The sequence below is a fragment of the Nycticebus coucang genome, chromosome 6 (assembly GCF_027406575.1).
Source record: "Nycticebus coucang isolate mNycCou1 chromosome 6, mNycCou1.pri, whole genome shotgun sequence".
NCBI lineage: Eukaryota > Metazoa > Chordata > Mammalia > Primates > Lorisidae > Nycticebus > Nycticebus coucang.
Window position 1 is genome coordinate 125952359 of NC_069785.1, and position 17403 is coordinate 125969761.

At 47.6% G+C, this 17403-nt stretch overlaps 1 protein-coding gene across 2 annotated transcripts in view; it reads left to right on the forward strand.

Moving 5' to 3' along the window:
• The first annotated feature begins 4381 nt into the window (after nucleotides 1–4381).
• SORL1 (sortilin related receptor 1) overlaps nucleotides 4382–17403 on the forward strand; it is a 178335-nt gene continuing 165313 nt past the window's right edge. Inside the window, exon 1 of one of the 2 annotated variants that reach the window (XM_053593547.1) lies at nucleotides 4382–4715. In XM_053593547.1, coding sequence (XP_053449522.1) covers nucleotides 4431–4715 — 285 coding nt within the window. In that variant the 5' untranslated portion in view covers nucleotides 4382–4430. Of the gene's footprint in view, nucleotides 4716–4911; nucleotides 4930–17403 lie in introns of those variants that run through there. The other variant, XM_053593548.1, reaches the window with a different exon arrangement.

The following is a 17403-nucleotide window of genomic DNA, read 5'->3' on the forward strand; positions in this document are numbered from 1 at the left end:
CTCCAAACCCAGGAGGGGTAGTCCTATTTGGCTATATTCCCAGAGAAAGAGCTGATTTCCCAGTGACCCCTGTCTTACGTCAGGAGGTCGCGTCCTTGTCCCCACAAAGCAATAACAAATGTGTCTAGGTTTTCACTTCACACGCTCTGTGAGAAAGGCCTCAATGCTTCCTCGTCACCAGAAGTTCAAAAAGTTGAGTCTCTAAGAAATTGAGATCAGATAGCGTACCTGGTGGAGCCTAAACTTGAGGGCAGCTTCTATAACCTGAGCTCTTTCCCAGGCTTTGATGAGCCATGTTGGAAACCAAATCTCTCATTAAATTTATCTCCTTGGAAAGTACAGAAAACAGGATGGGTCATGTGTAGTCTGTAACAGTAACATCACTGCCCACGTGGCCTAATCAGGGTCTGAGAGAAAGTAAATGGGACGTCACAGGGAGAAGAGGGACCTGGGGGGCTGAGCAGAGAAGCAGGTGGCTTTCACTGTGCGGCCACGCCCAAGACTTCCAACTAGCTCGTCTCTTCCTTGGGGAGGTAGCTGATGGGGCAGGCAAAGTCAGAGAGCCTGGGTTTGACCCGTTCCTTACTAACTGGGGGTTGGCGAGTCTGTGTAACTTCGGGCAAATCAAGCCATCTGCTTTCTGAGCTTCTATTCTCAAGGTCTATAAAATGAAGTGACAATAAAGTCGCTTTGGCCCACTTCAAAGGGTTGCTGTTAGATGAAATAAGATAGATAATGCTGTTATAATGCTATGCAAATGCAAATCTCTGCTATGCTAAATAAGTTACTGCTATTTCCAGAATCTCCTCTTTGAATTTAATTTATTCAGGAGTGAGAATATAAGTTACTTAGTTTATGTTCTGGGTACATTTTTATTTTAAATCTCATTAATTATCATGGACTTTGACTTAACTTTAAGTCGTTTTTGGCAACAGCAAGAGAAAGAGGTATTTCTTTGGGCAGGAAGGTATTTCTATTTTTGCCCCTACCCCATCCCCACCAAGTTGGTGGGGTAAATGGCTGTTATTTGGCTGAGATTCTACAGCAGAGGAAGTGAAGTTTACCAAGCCAAGGACAGGAGGGTCCCATTTCAGCTGCAATGACTCTCATCCAGCTGTGTGACTCAGAGAGGACAGCTTTGGGAGAAAAAGGAGGTGGAGGCAGATGGTGATAAGGAAAGATCTGAGATTCAGATACAACGGCCCCTTAATGAATCCTCCTCTTCCCAGAGCAAAGTGGGTGTCACCTCTCCCTTTCATTCACAGGCACGCATCCTACAAATATCACGGAGCACCAACCCCCCATACGCCAGGGGTGTGCAGGGCGCTGGGAACAGTGACATGAATAAGACGGACTGGTTTGGCTTCCTTGGGGCTTGTTGTTGAGGAGGAAGATGGAGTTAAATAAGCCATGTGACCAGAGAGAAAGTATCAAAGGCTACGGGCCACCAGAGCCTCATATCCCTTGTGCTGAGGGATGCCCCTCTGGAACCTGAAGGATGAATAGTGTTGGCCAGCCAAGGAGAGTGAGCATGTGGGAAGGCCAGCGGGTAAGAAAGAAGAACAGAAAGAAGTCATATTAGGCTTTGGGGATTTTTTTCCCCTTCTCTTTGTGTCTGTCCTTGTTGCTATTTTAAACATTACTCTATCTGGATAAAAATGTGGGACATGTGACCTCTGGGTGGTTTTACTTTAGCCATGTCTCCAATGGCCCAGGATGGGCAGAAGGATAGAAGGCGCAGTTAAAGTCTGACTGTAGGCTCAAGACTGTGTTACACACGGCTGTGAGTCTATCAGTAAATTACCAGGCTTGTGGATTTCTGTCGTGATGCTGGGTAGCATTAGAGCAAGGCCAGGAAGGTGGGGGTAGAGGGAGATGGAACTCTCCTTTCCATCCCAGCCCCCAACTTCGGTGTCACTTTAGAGGCTGGAGAAAGGGGTGGCTTGTTTACAACCGAGAGCTGGTTTTGACCTAGGAGGAACACTCCACCTACATTGCACAATTCAGCTCTGAGTCCTGTCCTGGGTGACCTTGCCTGTGGTTGTTCTTATCTCATGTCCCCATGGGGTGTCCTGAGAGGTGGTGAATGGTTTGGGGCTTTAAAGTTTCCTTTCATTTCACATGTGAGGAAACTAAGGCCCAGAGAAACAAGACGAAAATCACACAATAACTTGGTTGCAAAGCCTGCACTAGGGCCTCTAAGGCCACCTGTATGCACTATTGGTATCTGAGGGGCCGTCACAATTTGCACAGTTATTATATACACATTATCTCATCTGTTACTCTCAGTAGTCCTGGGAGATAGGTGTGGATTAAGATCCTTATTTTCTGGATGTGAAAACTGAAGCTCAGGGGAGGTTTGGCCCAGTTCCCCTAATTGGAAAGGGGACCTTCCGACTCACACTTCAGTGTGCCTTTTATTGTGCACTGTGATTGTGCAGCACACACAGTCTCGGAAATTGCTGATTATCACCTGTGCAAACTGCCACCTGAACTTCAAGCCAGCAGTCTGTGTGGACAAACTCGCTTTCCATCTTCAAATCCATACTTTGGAGACTCCTGTCTCTGTTTTCTGCTGGGATTCTGATCCTTGCTCTTATAGACAAGGTTCTCATTAAATATATTGAAAAAACAGTGATTGAATCCTCACTTTCCCATTGGGGGCAAAATGGGAGTAGAGATATCTTTGCTGTTGGTCTCAGTAGACCACAGGGTGGTCCACTCCTGGTTTGAACATACAAGGCTGATCTCAATGGGGGATGGGAGGTGGCAGTGGTTCAGTGGCTTTTTAAGAGGAGGCATGATTTTTAAAATTATTTTAAATTGGTACACAATAATTATGCTTATTTATGAGGTATACTGTGGTATTTTGATACTTGTATACAATGTGTAATGATCAAATCAGGGTAATCAGCAAAGAGGGTACATGATTTGCTTGATGGGGAGAACTAGGTGGTTCTGTAATTATGTTGAGATGAACAAAAAGGCATTATCTAGCTAGGGAAGAAAACCGGATTGGAAAAGGTGGGAGAACTCTGTAGAACCAGAGGTCAAGGTCCTCTGCAAGTCTGGCAGGGGATGGGTTAGGGCGATAGAACAATGGATTTAGAAAGGGGAGGAAAGGCCGGGCCTCCTTGGCAAGTTGTCTGTGGTGGTCTTAGGTAGGGGAAGGGGGCTCTGCTAACTGGAAAGTACTAGAATGTTCAGGGGTACCAACAAGCTACCACGGCTTGCTGAGGACAAGAACATTTTGGGGAAATTTTCCTCTCCTTCCTCGAAACCAGCAGATTGTATACAACTATAGAGATAGTCTGTCCTTCAGCTCTGCTCTTTGTTCTTATTAAAAACCAGGATCTGAGTCTAGAATGCATTGAAAGATAAAATGAAACAAGGGAAGTAGCAGTCTGTAGACCTTGGCTGCTCCCACAAACCTGCAAAAATGATTTTCTTTGGGGGTTCCCATGGCAGCAGTCTTATCTCCCTGTCTGGCTCTTCAAACTGGATTTAGGGTTAAAGTTTCCCTCCTCTTGGGGTGTTTGCCCCCTCCTGGCTGTGAGCTGGAGGGAATGGTAAATGTGCCTGAGGCAGGGCGGCTCAGTACTTGGTCACCTCTGAGGGACCAAGGGGACAACAGATCTACTGTGCTGGGGGCCTGTGCCACCAGGTGCTCCTGCGTGCAAGGACACTGCAGAACTGTAATTGTCCAGGTGTGGCGCGTTCCTTGTCAGATGCACCCTTTTTTTTTTTTTTTTAACTGCTTCTCTGCAAACAGTGCTCGAAGTGGGCTCCTGTGGCTTGATCAAGGGTAGTTTTTGGCTGTGGCCACTTGAAATAGGTTTTGGTGCCCAGAGTAGTTGAAAGTATTTGAGTTTCACAATGGGACGGGTTCGTCTGGACTCTATTATTTGTCCGCCGTGCTCCCAGAGCTAATTCTCTGGCTCTCAGCTCTGCACTGGAGGTGGGGATGAGGCCAGGGGTCGGGTGAGACGGTCGCGTGGCGGGACAGGGGGGTTGTGCAATCCACACGGCCCTGCAGAGGAAGCAACTAACTCCAGAGAAAACGAGCGAGCCCCGCACAACTCCGAATTGCTGCAGGGAGGACGAGGACGTGAGTCCACCGGGGAGAGACGCACCCTCGCGAGCGCTCGGTGCCTGGACTTCCCCATCCCCGAGCCGGGAGGGGCGGGAGCTGCGGCCGAACGCAGAAAGTGCGCGAAGGGGACGCGCGGCGGGCGGCACACGTGACGGCGCCGCGCCGAGCCGAGCGGGACCCGGCGGCGGCGGCGGGCGCAGCGGGGCGGCCCGAGGCGGCGCGGGCGGCCTGGAGCTCCGGGAGCGGCGCGCGCGGCCCCGGCCCGGCCGCTCTGGCATCGTCGCGCTGCACATTCTCTCCTGGCGGCGGCGCCACCTGCAGTAGCGTTCGCCGGAACATGGCGACACGGAGCAGCAGGAGGGAGTCGCGACTCCCCTTCCTATTCACCCTGGTCGCGCTGCTGCCGCCCTGGGCGCTCTGCGAGGTCTGGACGCAGAGGCTGCACGGCGGCCGCGCGCCCTTGCCCCAGGACCGGGGCTTCCTCGTGGTGCAGGGCGACCCGCGCGAGCTGCGGCTGGGGGCGCGCGGGGATGCCAGCGGGGCGAGCCGCGCCGACGAGAAGCAGCTCCGGAGGAGACGGAGCGCTGCCCTGCAGCCCGAGCCCATCAAGGTGTACGGACAGGTGAGCAGTGTTGCAACCCGCCTCCCTCCAGGTTTTCCCTCTCCCGGCACTTCCTCACCCCCGCATCCATCCGTTGCAGTCGCCTCCCAGGTGCAAGCACCACCGGGGACTTCCCGGCTTGCATTTGTTTTTTCCCTCACATGAGTACAACCGTCAGCACTTGAATCGCGTGGATCTTTCTTTCTTTCTGTCGATTTTAGCAAACGTATTCCAGGTAACTCGGCGCGGTGCAGTACCTACTTCCCCAGGGTAGGTGCAGACCGGTGCAGGTAGAGGAGGGGTGAAGCTTCATTTTTTTCCATTTGGGCAAAAAACGGGCTTTCTTTAGTGTTTCAGCAGTTGGCAGTGGAGGCGAGCGCCCTGCAGTTGCAGTACACTTACACAGAACGGCAAAAGGAGGGGCTTTCTACACTTACCATTATTAACCACAGTAAAGGTGGGCAAACCTGAAAGCTTTCCACTCTCTGTATGATCAAAGCAAGAGGTGTGTGTAAGAGCGTAAGAGCTGAATTCATTTTTTTTTTTTTTGTTAGGGTATGAGATTCTATCCATTCCCCCTCTCCCACACTTCAAGATACTGACTTTATTATGGACAGGGGATATCCCTCCTGGTACTTGGGGATTTGAAAAGACTGCAGGATATGGGGTGGGCACTATTCTGTAAGTGATTTATTTCTATCCAGGCAATGGGTTTATTAGGTCATAAGTAACATGAATTTCACCTTTATGGCCAGTCTTCCTGCTAGGAATTGCAAACTGAGTTTGTAGGTTAGTATCAGCACTGGCAAGATTCATTTGACCATATTATGGCCTCATGAGACTCTTAGTCTTGCAGTTAAGGTTGACATCAGCAAAACGAGAAGGTCAGTGGGGGAGAAAAAGTGGGTCCAGTGAGGTAGCGAATGCCCATGTTTCCTAGAATCAAATTGTTCCCCTTTAATGTAGAAATTAAAAGATTAAGGTCTCAGTTCTGCCTTCCTTCACTGATTTTGCTTTGGTCATGTCTTCAGAAAATACGTAGAGTTAAATGTTCAACCTTTGGATCCATGAAGAACCTTATAAACCTTGTCACCTTACTGTGTCATTTTGTTAGTGAAGAAACTGAAGCTGGGAAAGGTGAAGTGACTAGTCCAAGGTCATACTGGGAAGGGATGCTTGCTCTTTAGTGTTTATCTGCATTGTCACAGTTACCTTTGGTTGACTGTTGTCATCCTATCTTTATACAATGCTTCTTAAATGATCTTTTTTGCAAAATAAAACATATACAGCTATACAAGGGGGAAGGGTGGTGGTGAGTGGGCAGGAGCATTTCACTGCTGTTCCTTCTGTCCCTGGGTAAGGGTGTGTGCCCTAGGCATGGGATGGCTTGTGGGCACTGGCTGCTGGGAAACCTGTGTACTCGGCTTCTCTTGGGCCCAGACCCTTATCCCTTCCTTACTCCCATCTGAAACTTCTTTTTTGTATTGTTGAAAAGTAGTCAGCAAGGTCCTTGCTTTCAGCAGGGATACCAGCTTTGGGCTAATGGAGGGTAGAAGAGGAGGAGAGGCTCCCTCGTTCACTGGGTCTTCCCCCATCAGCCCAGCTCTGTTGTGCCCTTGAATCAATGCTGTGGGGTCTGCAGGGGTTGTGATTGGAGAAAATCCCTCCCAGAGCTCAGGTCTCCTGATGCTGTAGTTTTGGTTGAGGGAAGAACTTTCTGGTCTCAAAAATAGGCACATAGGTGCTATTTCTTCCTTGGATTTGGTTTGAAGAATGTGGGGCAAGTTAATGAAGAACTCTGTTCTCATTGGGGGTGACTCCAAACCCCTCTTCGGCCTTTCTGTTTCGGGGGCAGCCAGATTGAGTGTGGCTCAGCCGAGGAATGGAGAAGCAGCAGTTGCGCTCAGAATGAGGAATTCCTACTACAAGGGGAAGATGCAGGGCTGTGTCTTTTCTTCCCTGTGACTGCCTTCTGATGCCACAGTCCTCTGTTTTGCCCTGAGGTTAATAAGACGTGGTATTAACGTGAATCTTTAAAGATCTCAGTCAGATAAAAGGAAGAACTTCCTGGTACTGGGCTTTTTGCTCCAAGTTCTCTCTGGTGCAGCTTCTTCTGGCTGCTAGTATAGGAAATGGTGACTGAGGGGACTCGAGGTGCCCGCTTGGAGCTCTGAAGTAGCATCTACATAGAATGACCTTTCTAGCAAGGATGACTGGTTGCCTCTGTTTTTCTCTGGGGCAGACCTGGTTTATAAGTTATCTCTGCTGGTTGTGAGTCCACCTTCTTCACTCTCAAAAGTGTCAGGATGTGACTATAAATTATAGGGTCATTCCTCTTCCAGCCTTAAGCCAAATTCCATTTTATACTCCCCCCCCCCTTCGACTTTTAAACCTAAGCAATGGCCGTGTCTTGTGACAATAATGCTTAAATTGAGTGTAGTTCTGTGGGGGTGCCGATGGGGTGGGGAATAAGATTTCATTTTTGCTTTCAGAAAACTTAATGATTTTAGGAGGAGATTAAGCAGATGCAGAAAGAGGCAATGTAAGTGTACTGGGCCGAGAACCGGTAAATGGGGACACGGTAACCCAGCTACAGCTCTATGGTGACGTGTTGGTGGGCTGGGTGACATGGAGGGAGGGTGCGGGAGGCAAAGCGATAAGGGGTGGGGGGCTCAGACACTGCAGTTTCTTGCCCTTTGACCTCTGATTGAGGTTAAGAGGACACCAGGGAGCTTAGATCAGGGTAGCAGGGGACACTGCCTGAAGCCCCAGAGCGGGTGGTAGGGCCACCACCTCCAGGGAAAAGAGAAAGGGAGGCTTGCTGGGGGAATACTTGCCGAGTAAGAGCCCCACGTGGGAGTCAATGTCAGTTCTTTTTTTTTTTATTAAATCATAGCTGTGTACATTAATGCGATCATGGGGCACCATACACTGGTTTTATAGACTATTTGACATATTTTCATCACACTGGTTAACATAGCCTTCCTGGCATTTTCTTAGTTATTGTGTTAAGATATTTATATTCTACATTTACTAAGTTTCACATGTACCCTTGTAAGATGCACCATAGGTGTAACAATCCCACCTGCTTTGCTCACCTATACAATAAACTAGACTGAGTTATTTTGACCATAGTCTGCCTCCAGTTCCTTAATGTGGGGAGACTGGCTTCTGCCCCTTACAGGCATGTTCCTATTATAATAAACTGTGGGGCGGCGCCTGTGGCTCAGTGAGTAGGGCACCGGCCCCATATACCGAGGGTGGCGGGTTCAAACCCGGCCCCGGCCAAACTGCAACCAAAAAATAGCCGGGCGTTGTGGCGGGCGCCTGTAGTCCCAGCTACTTGGGAGGCTGAGGCAAGAGAATCGCTTAAGCCCAGGAGTTGGAGGTTGCTGTGAGCTGTGTGAGGCCACGGCATTCTACCGAGAGCCATAAAGTGAGACTCTGTCTCTACAAAAAAAAAAAAAATAAATAAACTGTGGTAACAGAGGCGAAAACAATTTGCTGTCAGATATTCAGACTTTTCTGTCCAAGTCCAAAGCTTAGAAGTTGGGTCCTTCTTTACAAAAGGCTAAATCCAAGGGGTGGGGGTGGGGCGTCTCTAATTCATGGCCACACTGAATTTCTTTTTAATTTCATGTCAGCTCCACACCTCTGTGCTGTTCATGTTTGCTTTTTTCCTGCCTGAAATGATCTTCCTCCACTCTTGTCCTTGCCTGGAAAACCCCTATTCATTGCTCAACATCCAAGGAATACCTCCTGGTATTCCCAGGCTTTTGTGGGAAGAGTTCTTTTGAGCTTGCATGAGGCTTTTTCTGCCTTGTGTTAGAATTACTTAGCTGTCTCATCTCTCTGGTTTACTCCTTGAGGGCATGGATCAAATCTTTCTGTGTTTCCCTGGCACTTGGGAGGCCTTTAATGATTTGTGGACCAGCTGCACATCTGCAAGGAGAAAGGCCTGGAGGGTAAGAAGCACACTCACATTATATTAAAGGTATTTATAGGGAGGACCATTGCGAGCCCACAAATGGATAGTGAAAATGAGTTGGCTCCCTGGGTGGTGTGGCGAGGATACAAATGGCAAGGCCTCCAGGAGCCCGGATTTTCCTGTGCTGAGAGTTATTTTGAGTGAAGAGCTGGGATTCTGTTTTACAGAATCCTCCCTTTTAGGGCTAGCCTACTGGTTTATGCTAATGGTATTGTTTTGGGGAAAAATCCTTTGGAATGAAGCACAAAGCCTAACAGGATTTACAGGTTTATTTTCCTTTCAACAAGCTCTCTCTTCATAATTCCTACATTTTAGAGGCCAGGGAGTATTCCGTGTCCTGATTTGAGACTGAAAATAAAGTGTCTGTTACAGTACAAGGCCCTGGGACAAAGAGCCTCCTTTGGGGGTGGAATACTGTTTAGCTTCAGATCTCTTTTGGGTAGATTCTTGCACGATACACTTGCTTAGGAAAGAATGGGCTGGTTGATTCTGAAGTTAGGATGTTTGACCTGTGTGCTTCCCAAAGAGGATGAGAAGGCAGAGCATTTGCTGGTTCCAGTTGGCTTCTATGTAGGTGAAGAGTTACTTGGTATCTTGGGTTGGCTGGATAAGGGACATGACCTTGAAAAACTCTTCCTGGTTCCGCTTGGCTTCTCTTATTGTGAGTTCTGTGGTCAGCCTCTATTTAGTTCATTAATAGCTTGCATGTCTCAAGCCACTGAGGGTGGAGGCTTTGAGAGGTGGAAGGGTTGGAGGAAAGCAAATGGAGAGGAGAGGAGGTGGCAGTTCAAGAGGTGAAATGAGAAGCCCTTCCATAGGGAATATGTGTTTCCAGACCGAAATTTCTACCAAAGAGTTTGTAGTGATGAGTGGATTTTCCTCCCTCTTGGGCCTGCCATTCACCCACAGCCCCTTCCCAGTTGACACCCACCGTCATCAGTTTTTTGTACATCCTTCTAGAAATATTTTATGTAGTACAACACCTATGTATATCAATTTTGAAACTTGATTTATCAGTGGCTTCCTGTTCTCAGTAGCCCCTGGCATCACAAATAATGAGATTAATTTTAGCTCTAAAATACATTTGTGGCATTCTGATGTGTAGTGTCAGGGTGTACCTGAAATGTCATAGTATAAAATAGATACTTTTTCTCCAGGCCAAGTGAAAAACCAGAAATCAAAACCCGCCTCATTTCTCATTTCACTTCGAGGGTTCCTTAGGAGAACAGCATCCTGTGGTCTTATAACTTGGAGAGGCACTGGGGAGCAGTCCCCTAGTGATGTAGAGCCCAGATTTGTGAGAACAGCAGAATATAGAGATCGTGGATCTTGATTTTAACTTGCGTTCCTTTGGAGAATGTTTTCTTTATGTTCTGTGAAATGATATTAACGGTTTGCTTAATAAATTGCTTTGAGACCTGGGATCTACAAGGCAGATCCTAACAGAAATGAATATCCCAGACCAAAGGTGGGTGTTGGAGGAATATTTCCTAGTCTGATTTTGGTCTTTTCTAACCTTAGCAATGACAGCCATTTTTGTAGCGTCATTGTTTAATCCCAGGGCAGAGATAGATGAAACCAGCCTTGTCCTATTCACGGTAATGGAGGGACACAGGGGCATTCTAATAATCGGAGAGCAGGCAATCCAAAAAATAATCTAATTGCCTTTGCTATGTATTTATTTAGTCTTTTTTTAATGCATTCATTTGCCTTCCTAATTAAATTTTGCTTAGGTGAATAATAAAATGAGTTTGCATTCTTTGATCTGCTGATATGGGAAATGGTGGGCATAAATGTGTTTAGGGAAAGCCAGTTTGGAGTTTAGAGTTTTTGATAATACTTTAGATACAGATAATTGAGATAGGATAGGAATGTATGGAACCTGGGCCATCACGTTGGCTTTTCCTCCATTTATAATATTCGGAGTTAAATAAATGTGATGGGAAGTAAAGGAGAGCTCACCACATTTTGGTCTGAATGTTCAGGGATTGGTGTTTCTCTAGAGGTGGTCTGGGGCAAGGCATTCTCTTTATTGATGGACTTGGGACCTTCCTATATGTTCTTTAGCTATGCCAGAATCTGTTGGCAGATGGCATATGCAGTCCAGCCACGTACATGCAAAAATCAATTCTCCTCAATTTAAAATGAGCTACAGTTAATTTCGACCTAATTTATTGGTTTATTGACCTGCGAACCTTGGGCCTTCGAAGAAGTGACATGGGCAGCCTTCTAGCATTGAAGTGGCCGATGATGCTAAAAACTAGAAAAGACAGGGTGGTCTTCTGATCAAGATTTGAGTTTCAGCCTGTACTTTTGTGATATACTCAGTTTTGTGATTATCACATGAGGAATGCTTTGTGCATTTGGGGGTGCGTTCCAGAAAAATAGGATTTCATGACAACCAAAGCATGGTGGTGTATAAGAAAATGATGACAAAATTCTGTTAACCACTGGGTAGTTGCTAATTATAATAGTGAGATCTGTGTCCATATCACTGCTACTAGCCAGGAAGGAACTGGGAAAGCCTTTCTTTCTGGGTTCTTTATAATGCTCAATAGCTCTTTCTGCAGTGAGAATGTGCTACCAGGTATGTCCACTGGCCAGATGTGGCATTGAGCCCTTGAAACGGGGCAGATGTGAGTGAAGAATCAAATTTTCTTCCCTTTAATTTTAGTGAATTTAAAATTTAAATAGGCCGGGTGTGGCGGCTCATGCCTGTAATCCTAGCACTCTGGGAGGCTGAGGTGGGTGGATTGCTGGAACTCAGGAGTTTGAGACCAGCCTGAGCAAAAGCGAGACCCTGTTTCTACTAAAAATAGAAAAACTGAGGCAAGAGGATTGTTTGAGCCTGAGGTGGAGGTTGCTGTGAGTTATGACCCCATGGCACTCTACCCAGGGCTACAGCTTGAGACTCTGTCTCGAATAAAAAAAAAAAAAAGTTTAAATAGCCACGTGTGGCTCTTGGCTGTTGTATACGTAGCACAGCTTTGGGGAGGGAGGGTTATAGAAGCCTGCTTTGCCCAGAGGTAGGCAACCTCTGATCCACCCAGAGAGGTTACAGCCAAGCCCTGCATTTGTTTCTGCTGCAAACAGGAAGGGAAAGCAAGAATTGAGGGCTTTAGTCTAAAGCCTGGGAATTGGCGACTGCAGACTGTCAAGTCGAGGGTCAGGAGGCGGTGGCCCTTCTTTCCTGGGTAGGAATGCACCAGGGGAGCATAGATGGTGGAGCAGGCCCCATGGTCACACCTAGGGAGGCCTCTGCACGGTGACCTGCTCCCCTCAGTCACTTCAGAGATGAAGGCTGGCATTCACAGGGCTCCCAGAGTGCCTGCGCTTCCCATCTGGCCTTGCACAAACAGCGCACTTGTATCTGGGCTTTGCCGAGGTGGTGTGTGCATTCTGTTTAGTCATGAAAGATGTAAACAGTGCCTTAACAGCGGGGCCATCTCCCTCCCTGCCCTTCACTTCCTGTGCTCTTGTTAAGTTGCCTCGATGTAGCTGGGTCTGTCTTTCATCCCTTCAACCCTCCAGGCTGGCATGAAAACAAACAGTACAGGCGTGTGGTCTTCATCATGGCACATAAACCTCCCCCCTTCCTGGCTGACCTTTAACTTAGCATGCCGTTGCTGTTGCCGCTGCTGCAGGCTCTTGGCTTGGAAAATCAGGACCCTTCACGATGATTTATCTCCAGTCCCCTGAATTAGATTAAAAACACAGCTACGCATTCTCAGAAAGGCAGGCTGATGTGATTATATCCCAAATCTGAGTGGCAGACAAGGGCAATAAAAAGATGTATATATATCAAAAGCATTTTGTGCCATGTAGGGGCCAATATGCTGTTTATTATCTCCCCCTTTTTTTTAATGAAGAAGGTAAATGATATGGTTTCTGTTATTTAGAAACGAGAAGTGGAACCCTCTTCCCCCACTGACTGCATTGAATGGGAGCCCGGGGGAAGATGGCTGGGGTGACTCTTTGTGAAATAAATGTGGGTGTGAACCAATGAGTGGGCCCCCAGTTGGGATTTTAATATGTTAGTGGTGCTGAGGTGAGTTATATCCTACTTTGATGGGCTGGTGGGCTGAGGGATGCGGTCATGACGAGGTTTTTAACTCTTGAGAAACCTCTGTATCCAGAGGAAGTGGAGGATCTAATGGAGCCCCGAAGGCCTGGTTTAAGAGCCACCTAGGAGAAAGGCTAGTTTGGAACTGTGGCTGGAAGACTCCCAGGGGTGCCTATGAGATGTCCAGCTATGGGGTTAGGGACCCAGATAGTAAAGGACTCAGGAGATGGATGCATAACAGTTCCAATGGGTGTGCCCCCGCCCTGAAGCCTGGCCGGTGCTGGTCAGCCCAAGGACCTCAGCAGACAGCCTAAGATGGCAGGGGGTGGAACAGAGCTGGGCCAGTGGCCTATGGAATGGGGAGCGTTTGGAAGGACTTGCATATTTCCAACCTGTGCTCAGTTAATTGAGGAACTCAAGACCTCGTACCTATGACTTATTCCATCTGTGTGTATTTAGTTCCCTGAAATCCTCTGTGTAGTTCAAAAAGAAATCTCGCCGTTCCCTGCGCACGTGGTCTGCCGAATTTGGCAAGGTGTGCTGTGGATGGTGGCCATGGCAGGGTTACTGCAGAATGAAGGAGTGGATGTGGAAAGTTGGACAGAGGTAAAAGAGCTATCAAGACAAAGGTAGGGAATTAAGCTAGCGCAGCAGTGCCTGTGGGCCACCTGCCTGTGGCCTTGCCTCCCAGTAGCTCAGAGAATTTTTCCTGTTAACTGAGAAATTGACCACAGGTTTGATGTGCTGCCCCCTCAGTGAGCCTCATTGATAGCTTCTCTGACCAAGGGGGTTAGGAAGATGCTGGTAGGGTTTTGAGGCCTTCGGCTCTGCGCTGTCATGTTTAAATACTTACCCTTTGGGGTTAGGGCTGAAGCCCTGGGACAGGGGGTTGGGTTTCCCCAGGTTTCAAAGTTCAGCTGTGGAGCAAGGGGAAAGCTGCCTGCAAGCTTCCCTTGGCCGTGAGCTCTGAGCTGGAGTCAAGCGTGCAGGGTTTTGTCATTTTATATATGTCATTGCTTGCTCTCAGGCCTCCCGCTAATCTTAATGTTTTATGTGGAGCCATTTTGTGAAGAATGGCTTATTTTGGTAGAGAGCCTTTTAGTAATGAAAAGAAATAACGTCTTAGCGCGTTGAAGTTTATGAAACTTCATGGGTTCATGGGTTACATCTCATCTGATTCTCACAATCGTGAAACATTGGGCAGATAAGAGTTGTTATTAATGTCATTTCACAGATGAGTCTCTCCAGGCTTTGAAAGGTGAAGTGACTTAACCACAGTTAGACAGCTTAGTAAAGTGGAGAGACCAAGGCTCAAACCAAGCCTTTAACTGGTTTCAAATAACTGAGTCACCTTTGCCTCTCAGAAGTAATATAGTGAAATCTTTGCCGTCAGAGAGGGATCCACAGTTTTTTGCTATGAACCCCCCCTTTTTTTTGTCTTCCTTCCTGTCTTTAAAACCTAGAGATCTTCTATAGTTCTGCCTCCTCCTGGGCTCTCCTGGCCACACGGATCTTTTAACTTTTCAAATGCTGCAAGTTCCCAAGGCCCTTGCTGGTCCTAAGCTAGTGCTCTACCCGTCCTGGAAGTCTTGACCTCTCTTCTCTGCGTCGCCTCTCTGTCCCTTTCCCCTCACTTCACCCTCTTTATTCTTAACTGTATCAGCAAATAGTCAGGTCTTCAGTGAAGCCTCACTCCCCACACGAGGTTGTCCCCTGTTTAACAATAGTAATCATCTCCCTTGCGAGGCAGGGCCTGAAAGTCTGCTGTTTTTGTAACATCTTCAGTGGCGTCTGGTGCCAGTTGGCATTGAGTCTTGGGGTGCTCAGCAACCACGAGCACTGTTGAGGGGCGCTTGCTCTGTTTGCCCTGTGCTGGGACCCCTGGCAGTACGGAACGATCCTTCTGAATCTTTCTCCGAGCTTCACCTCATTTGCAAAATGCTGCACTTAGCATAGATGCTCTCTGTGGTTCCTCTGGCTTTGAAATTTTCCTCTTTTTCTTACTTACCGACTGGTAGATGAAGGGGTGATGTTAATGCTCATGACAAGGAGATTTTTTACAGGCTTGTTTTAACAGGGACCCCTTCCTGGAACTGCAAAGCATGTTTGCTAAATGATAAAGTGGTACACGGAGGGCAGGGCGGCTCATGGAGGTAGATGGTGGAGGGGTCCTACCTGCCAAGAATCGATCTGAAATGAAAACGAGTCTGTTTCAACTGACACTGGAAGTCACCAAGTATATGACTATCATTCTTTTGGTAAAGAGAAAGAAAAAGGTGTCTCTCTCGTAGGTTGGTTTTCTTTTTGTTTTGAGACAGCAATTTGCTCTGTCATCTGGCCTAGAGTGCCATGGTGTCATCATAGCTTACAGCACCCTCAAACTCCTGGGCTCAAGCAATCCTCCTGCCTCAGCCTCCCAAGTAGCTGGGACTACAGGCACCTGACAGCACGCCTGGCTAATTTTTCTTTTATTAGTAGACACAGGGTCTCTCGCTTGCTCAAGCTGGTTTCAAACTCCTGAGCTCAAGCAGTCCATCTGCTTTAGCCTCCCAGAATGCTAGGATTGCAGGTGTGAGTCACTGCGCCTGGACCCTCTCGTGTGTTTTTTGTCTCTGGAGAGCTCATCGCCCTAGTGAAGGAGACTGTAGTGAATGCTAAGTTCTAGTCCAAGGTTGCTCTCTCTTTGTTTCCTCACCTGTGAAATGGGCAGGCTGAATTTATCAGCAAACTAGTTAATGAGTTCTGTGGGGAAGGCATCTTGAGCCAGCAGAAAAGTCAGGGGAGTGACCCTGACGGTCAGTGGACCGTCTTCAGGGAGGACTCATAAACTAGATTTCAGCTCTCCTAGTGAGGTGGAGAGTCCGAGGAGGATAATAAGCTTACTAAATATAGTGAGAACACAGTCTTGAAAGGGGACACTGAGAGGCAATTTGCATACCTAGCATTTAGGCCATGCAAAGGGATGCTTTGAGAAAACCTTGTTATTCTTGGACCTTGAGAGTCTGTCTCTGGTTTCCTTAGGGCCATCTTACATAGTTCAGGGGGAATTTAGTGGCTGCCTCTGTCCTCCCAGTTGAAGGACAGGGATATTTGTTTTATGTCTCATTGTAGAATTTTAAAAATGTTTCTTTGTATTTCACTGCTAGTGAAGCAGAGAAATGAATCAGACTGCCTCATTTGTCCTCCTCGTGCTGTTCTGGAAGGAAGCTGTGTGGGAGTGGGGAGAAGTGCAAGCTGTGGGCGTGCAGGACACCCTGGTCTTTGGGTTTGATCAATCTGAAAGTGGTAAGGGCAGAAGGAGCAAATGGGAAGACTTATGTGTGACCCAGTTCATGAAGGGCCCCGTCCTCCTGAACGAGCCTCAGCAACTGTACAGATTCTGGTGGTTTTATTGGAAACTTCTCATTATTGGTTTAGATTTAAAACCTCTGTTTCCCCCAGAGGTGCTCTGTGCACTTGAACAGGTGAGAAAGGATTAAAGAACCTACAGGGTGCTTGGCACCTCGGAGGCCTGGGTGCTTTCAGTGGTACGTGAACGCTTGAGTCACTGGTATCTTCATCCAAGCAATTTACTTCCTTCCTCTGACAACCCCGAGCTTGCCAGTTGGAACCCGGTGGCAGCAGACCCTTTCCTTTACTCTGAATCATTCATGGCAAATCATTCTTTGGATCCACATCCTCTTTGGATTACCAGGGCATGCAGAGAGACCAAGACACAACAGATGTGGGGTGATTTGGACCTGTTTGATGAAGATTCCGAGGCATGTCAAGGTGTGGGTGGCGTGGCCTGTTGTGAGCTGGCAGGGGACGCTAGCCTTGAGCCTGTGGCCATTTCTGCAGCTGGGAACTCGGAGGCCTGTGAGGATGCTGTGGCTCTGCAGATGCTGCTGACAGTGCTTTGAAGGATTGGTTTGGCCAGAGATCCAGTCCCCAGCCTGCCTCCACTGTGACTCATTCTAGCTGCATATTTTGGTAGCATGAGGGCTCAAGATGAGATGAAAGAGGCGCTTCTCTAAGAGTGGGAGTTCCTAGGTTCTGGGTTAGCGCTTGAGAAGCTCAGTCTTCTGTATAGCTCATAGAGGCCTTTTTCTTTTCTTTTCTTTTAATTGAGGTGTAATTCACATGACATAAAATTAGTCATTTTAAAGTGCACAGTTCAGTATGTTTCGTAATATTGTGTGATCATTAACTGTGTCTGGTTCCAAAATATTTCCATCACTCCAAAATAAAACCCCGTACCCCTGAAGCAGTCACTCCCTCCTCGTCTCCCCACCCCAGCCCTGGCAACTATGCACCTGCTTTCTGTCTCTATGGATTTACATTTTCTGGACATTTCCTCAGCATATGACCTTTTGTGGCTAGTTTCTTTTGCTTGGCACATTGTTTTCAAGGTTCGTCCACATTGTAGTATATATCAGTATATCCTGGAGTTTTTTAACAGGCATCCCCAACCCTGAAGATAACCTCCCTTAAAGGGTGAGTCTTCCTAGCCACTGTCATTTAGTCCCACCTCCTGCCAAGAGGCAGGGAATTGACTAGATTATTGTTCCCCAAATAAGCTGAGTTAGAGACCCCGGGATGTGTCTTTTACAGATACTGATTCCTGGGCTCCAGGCAGAGGGTCTTCTGAACTAGTAGGTGCTCATGTCAGCCAGACC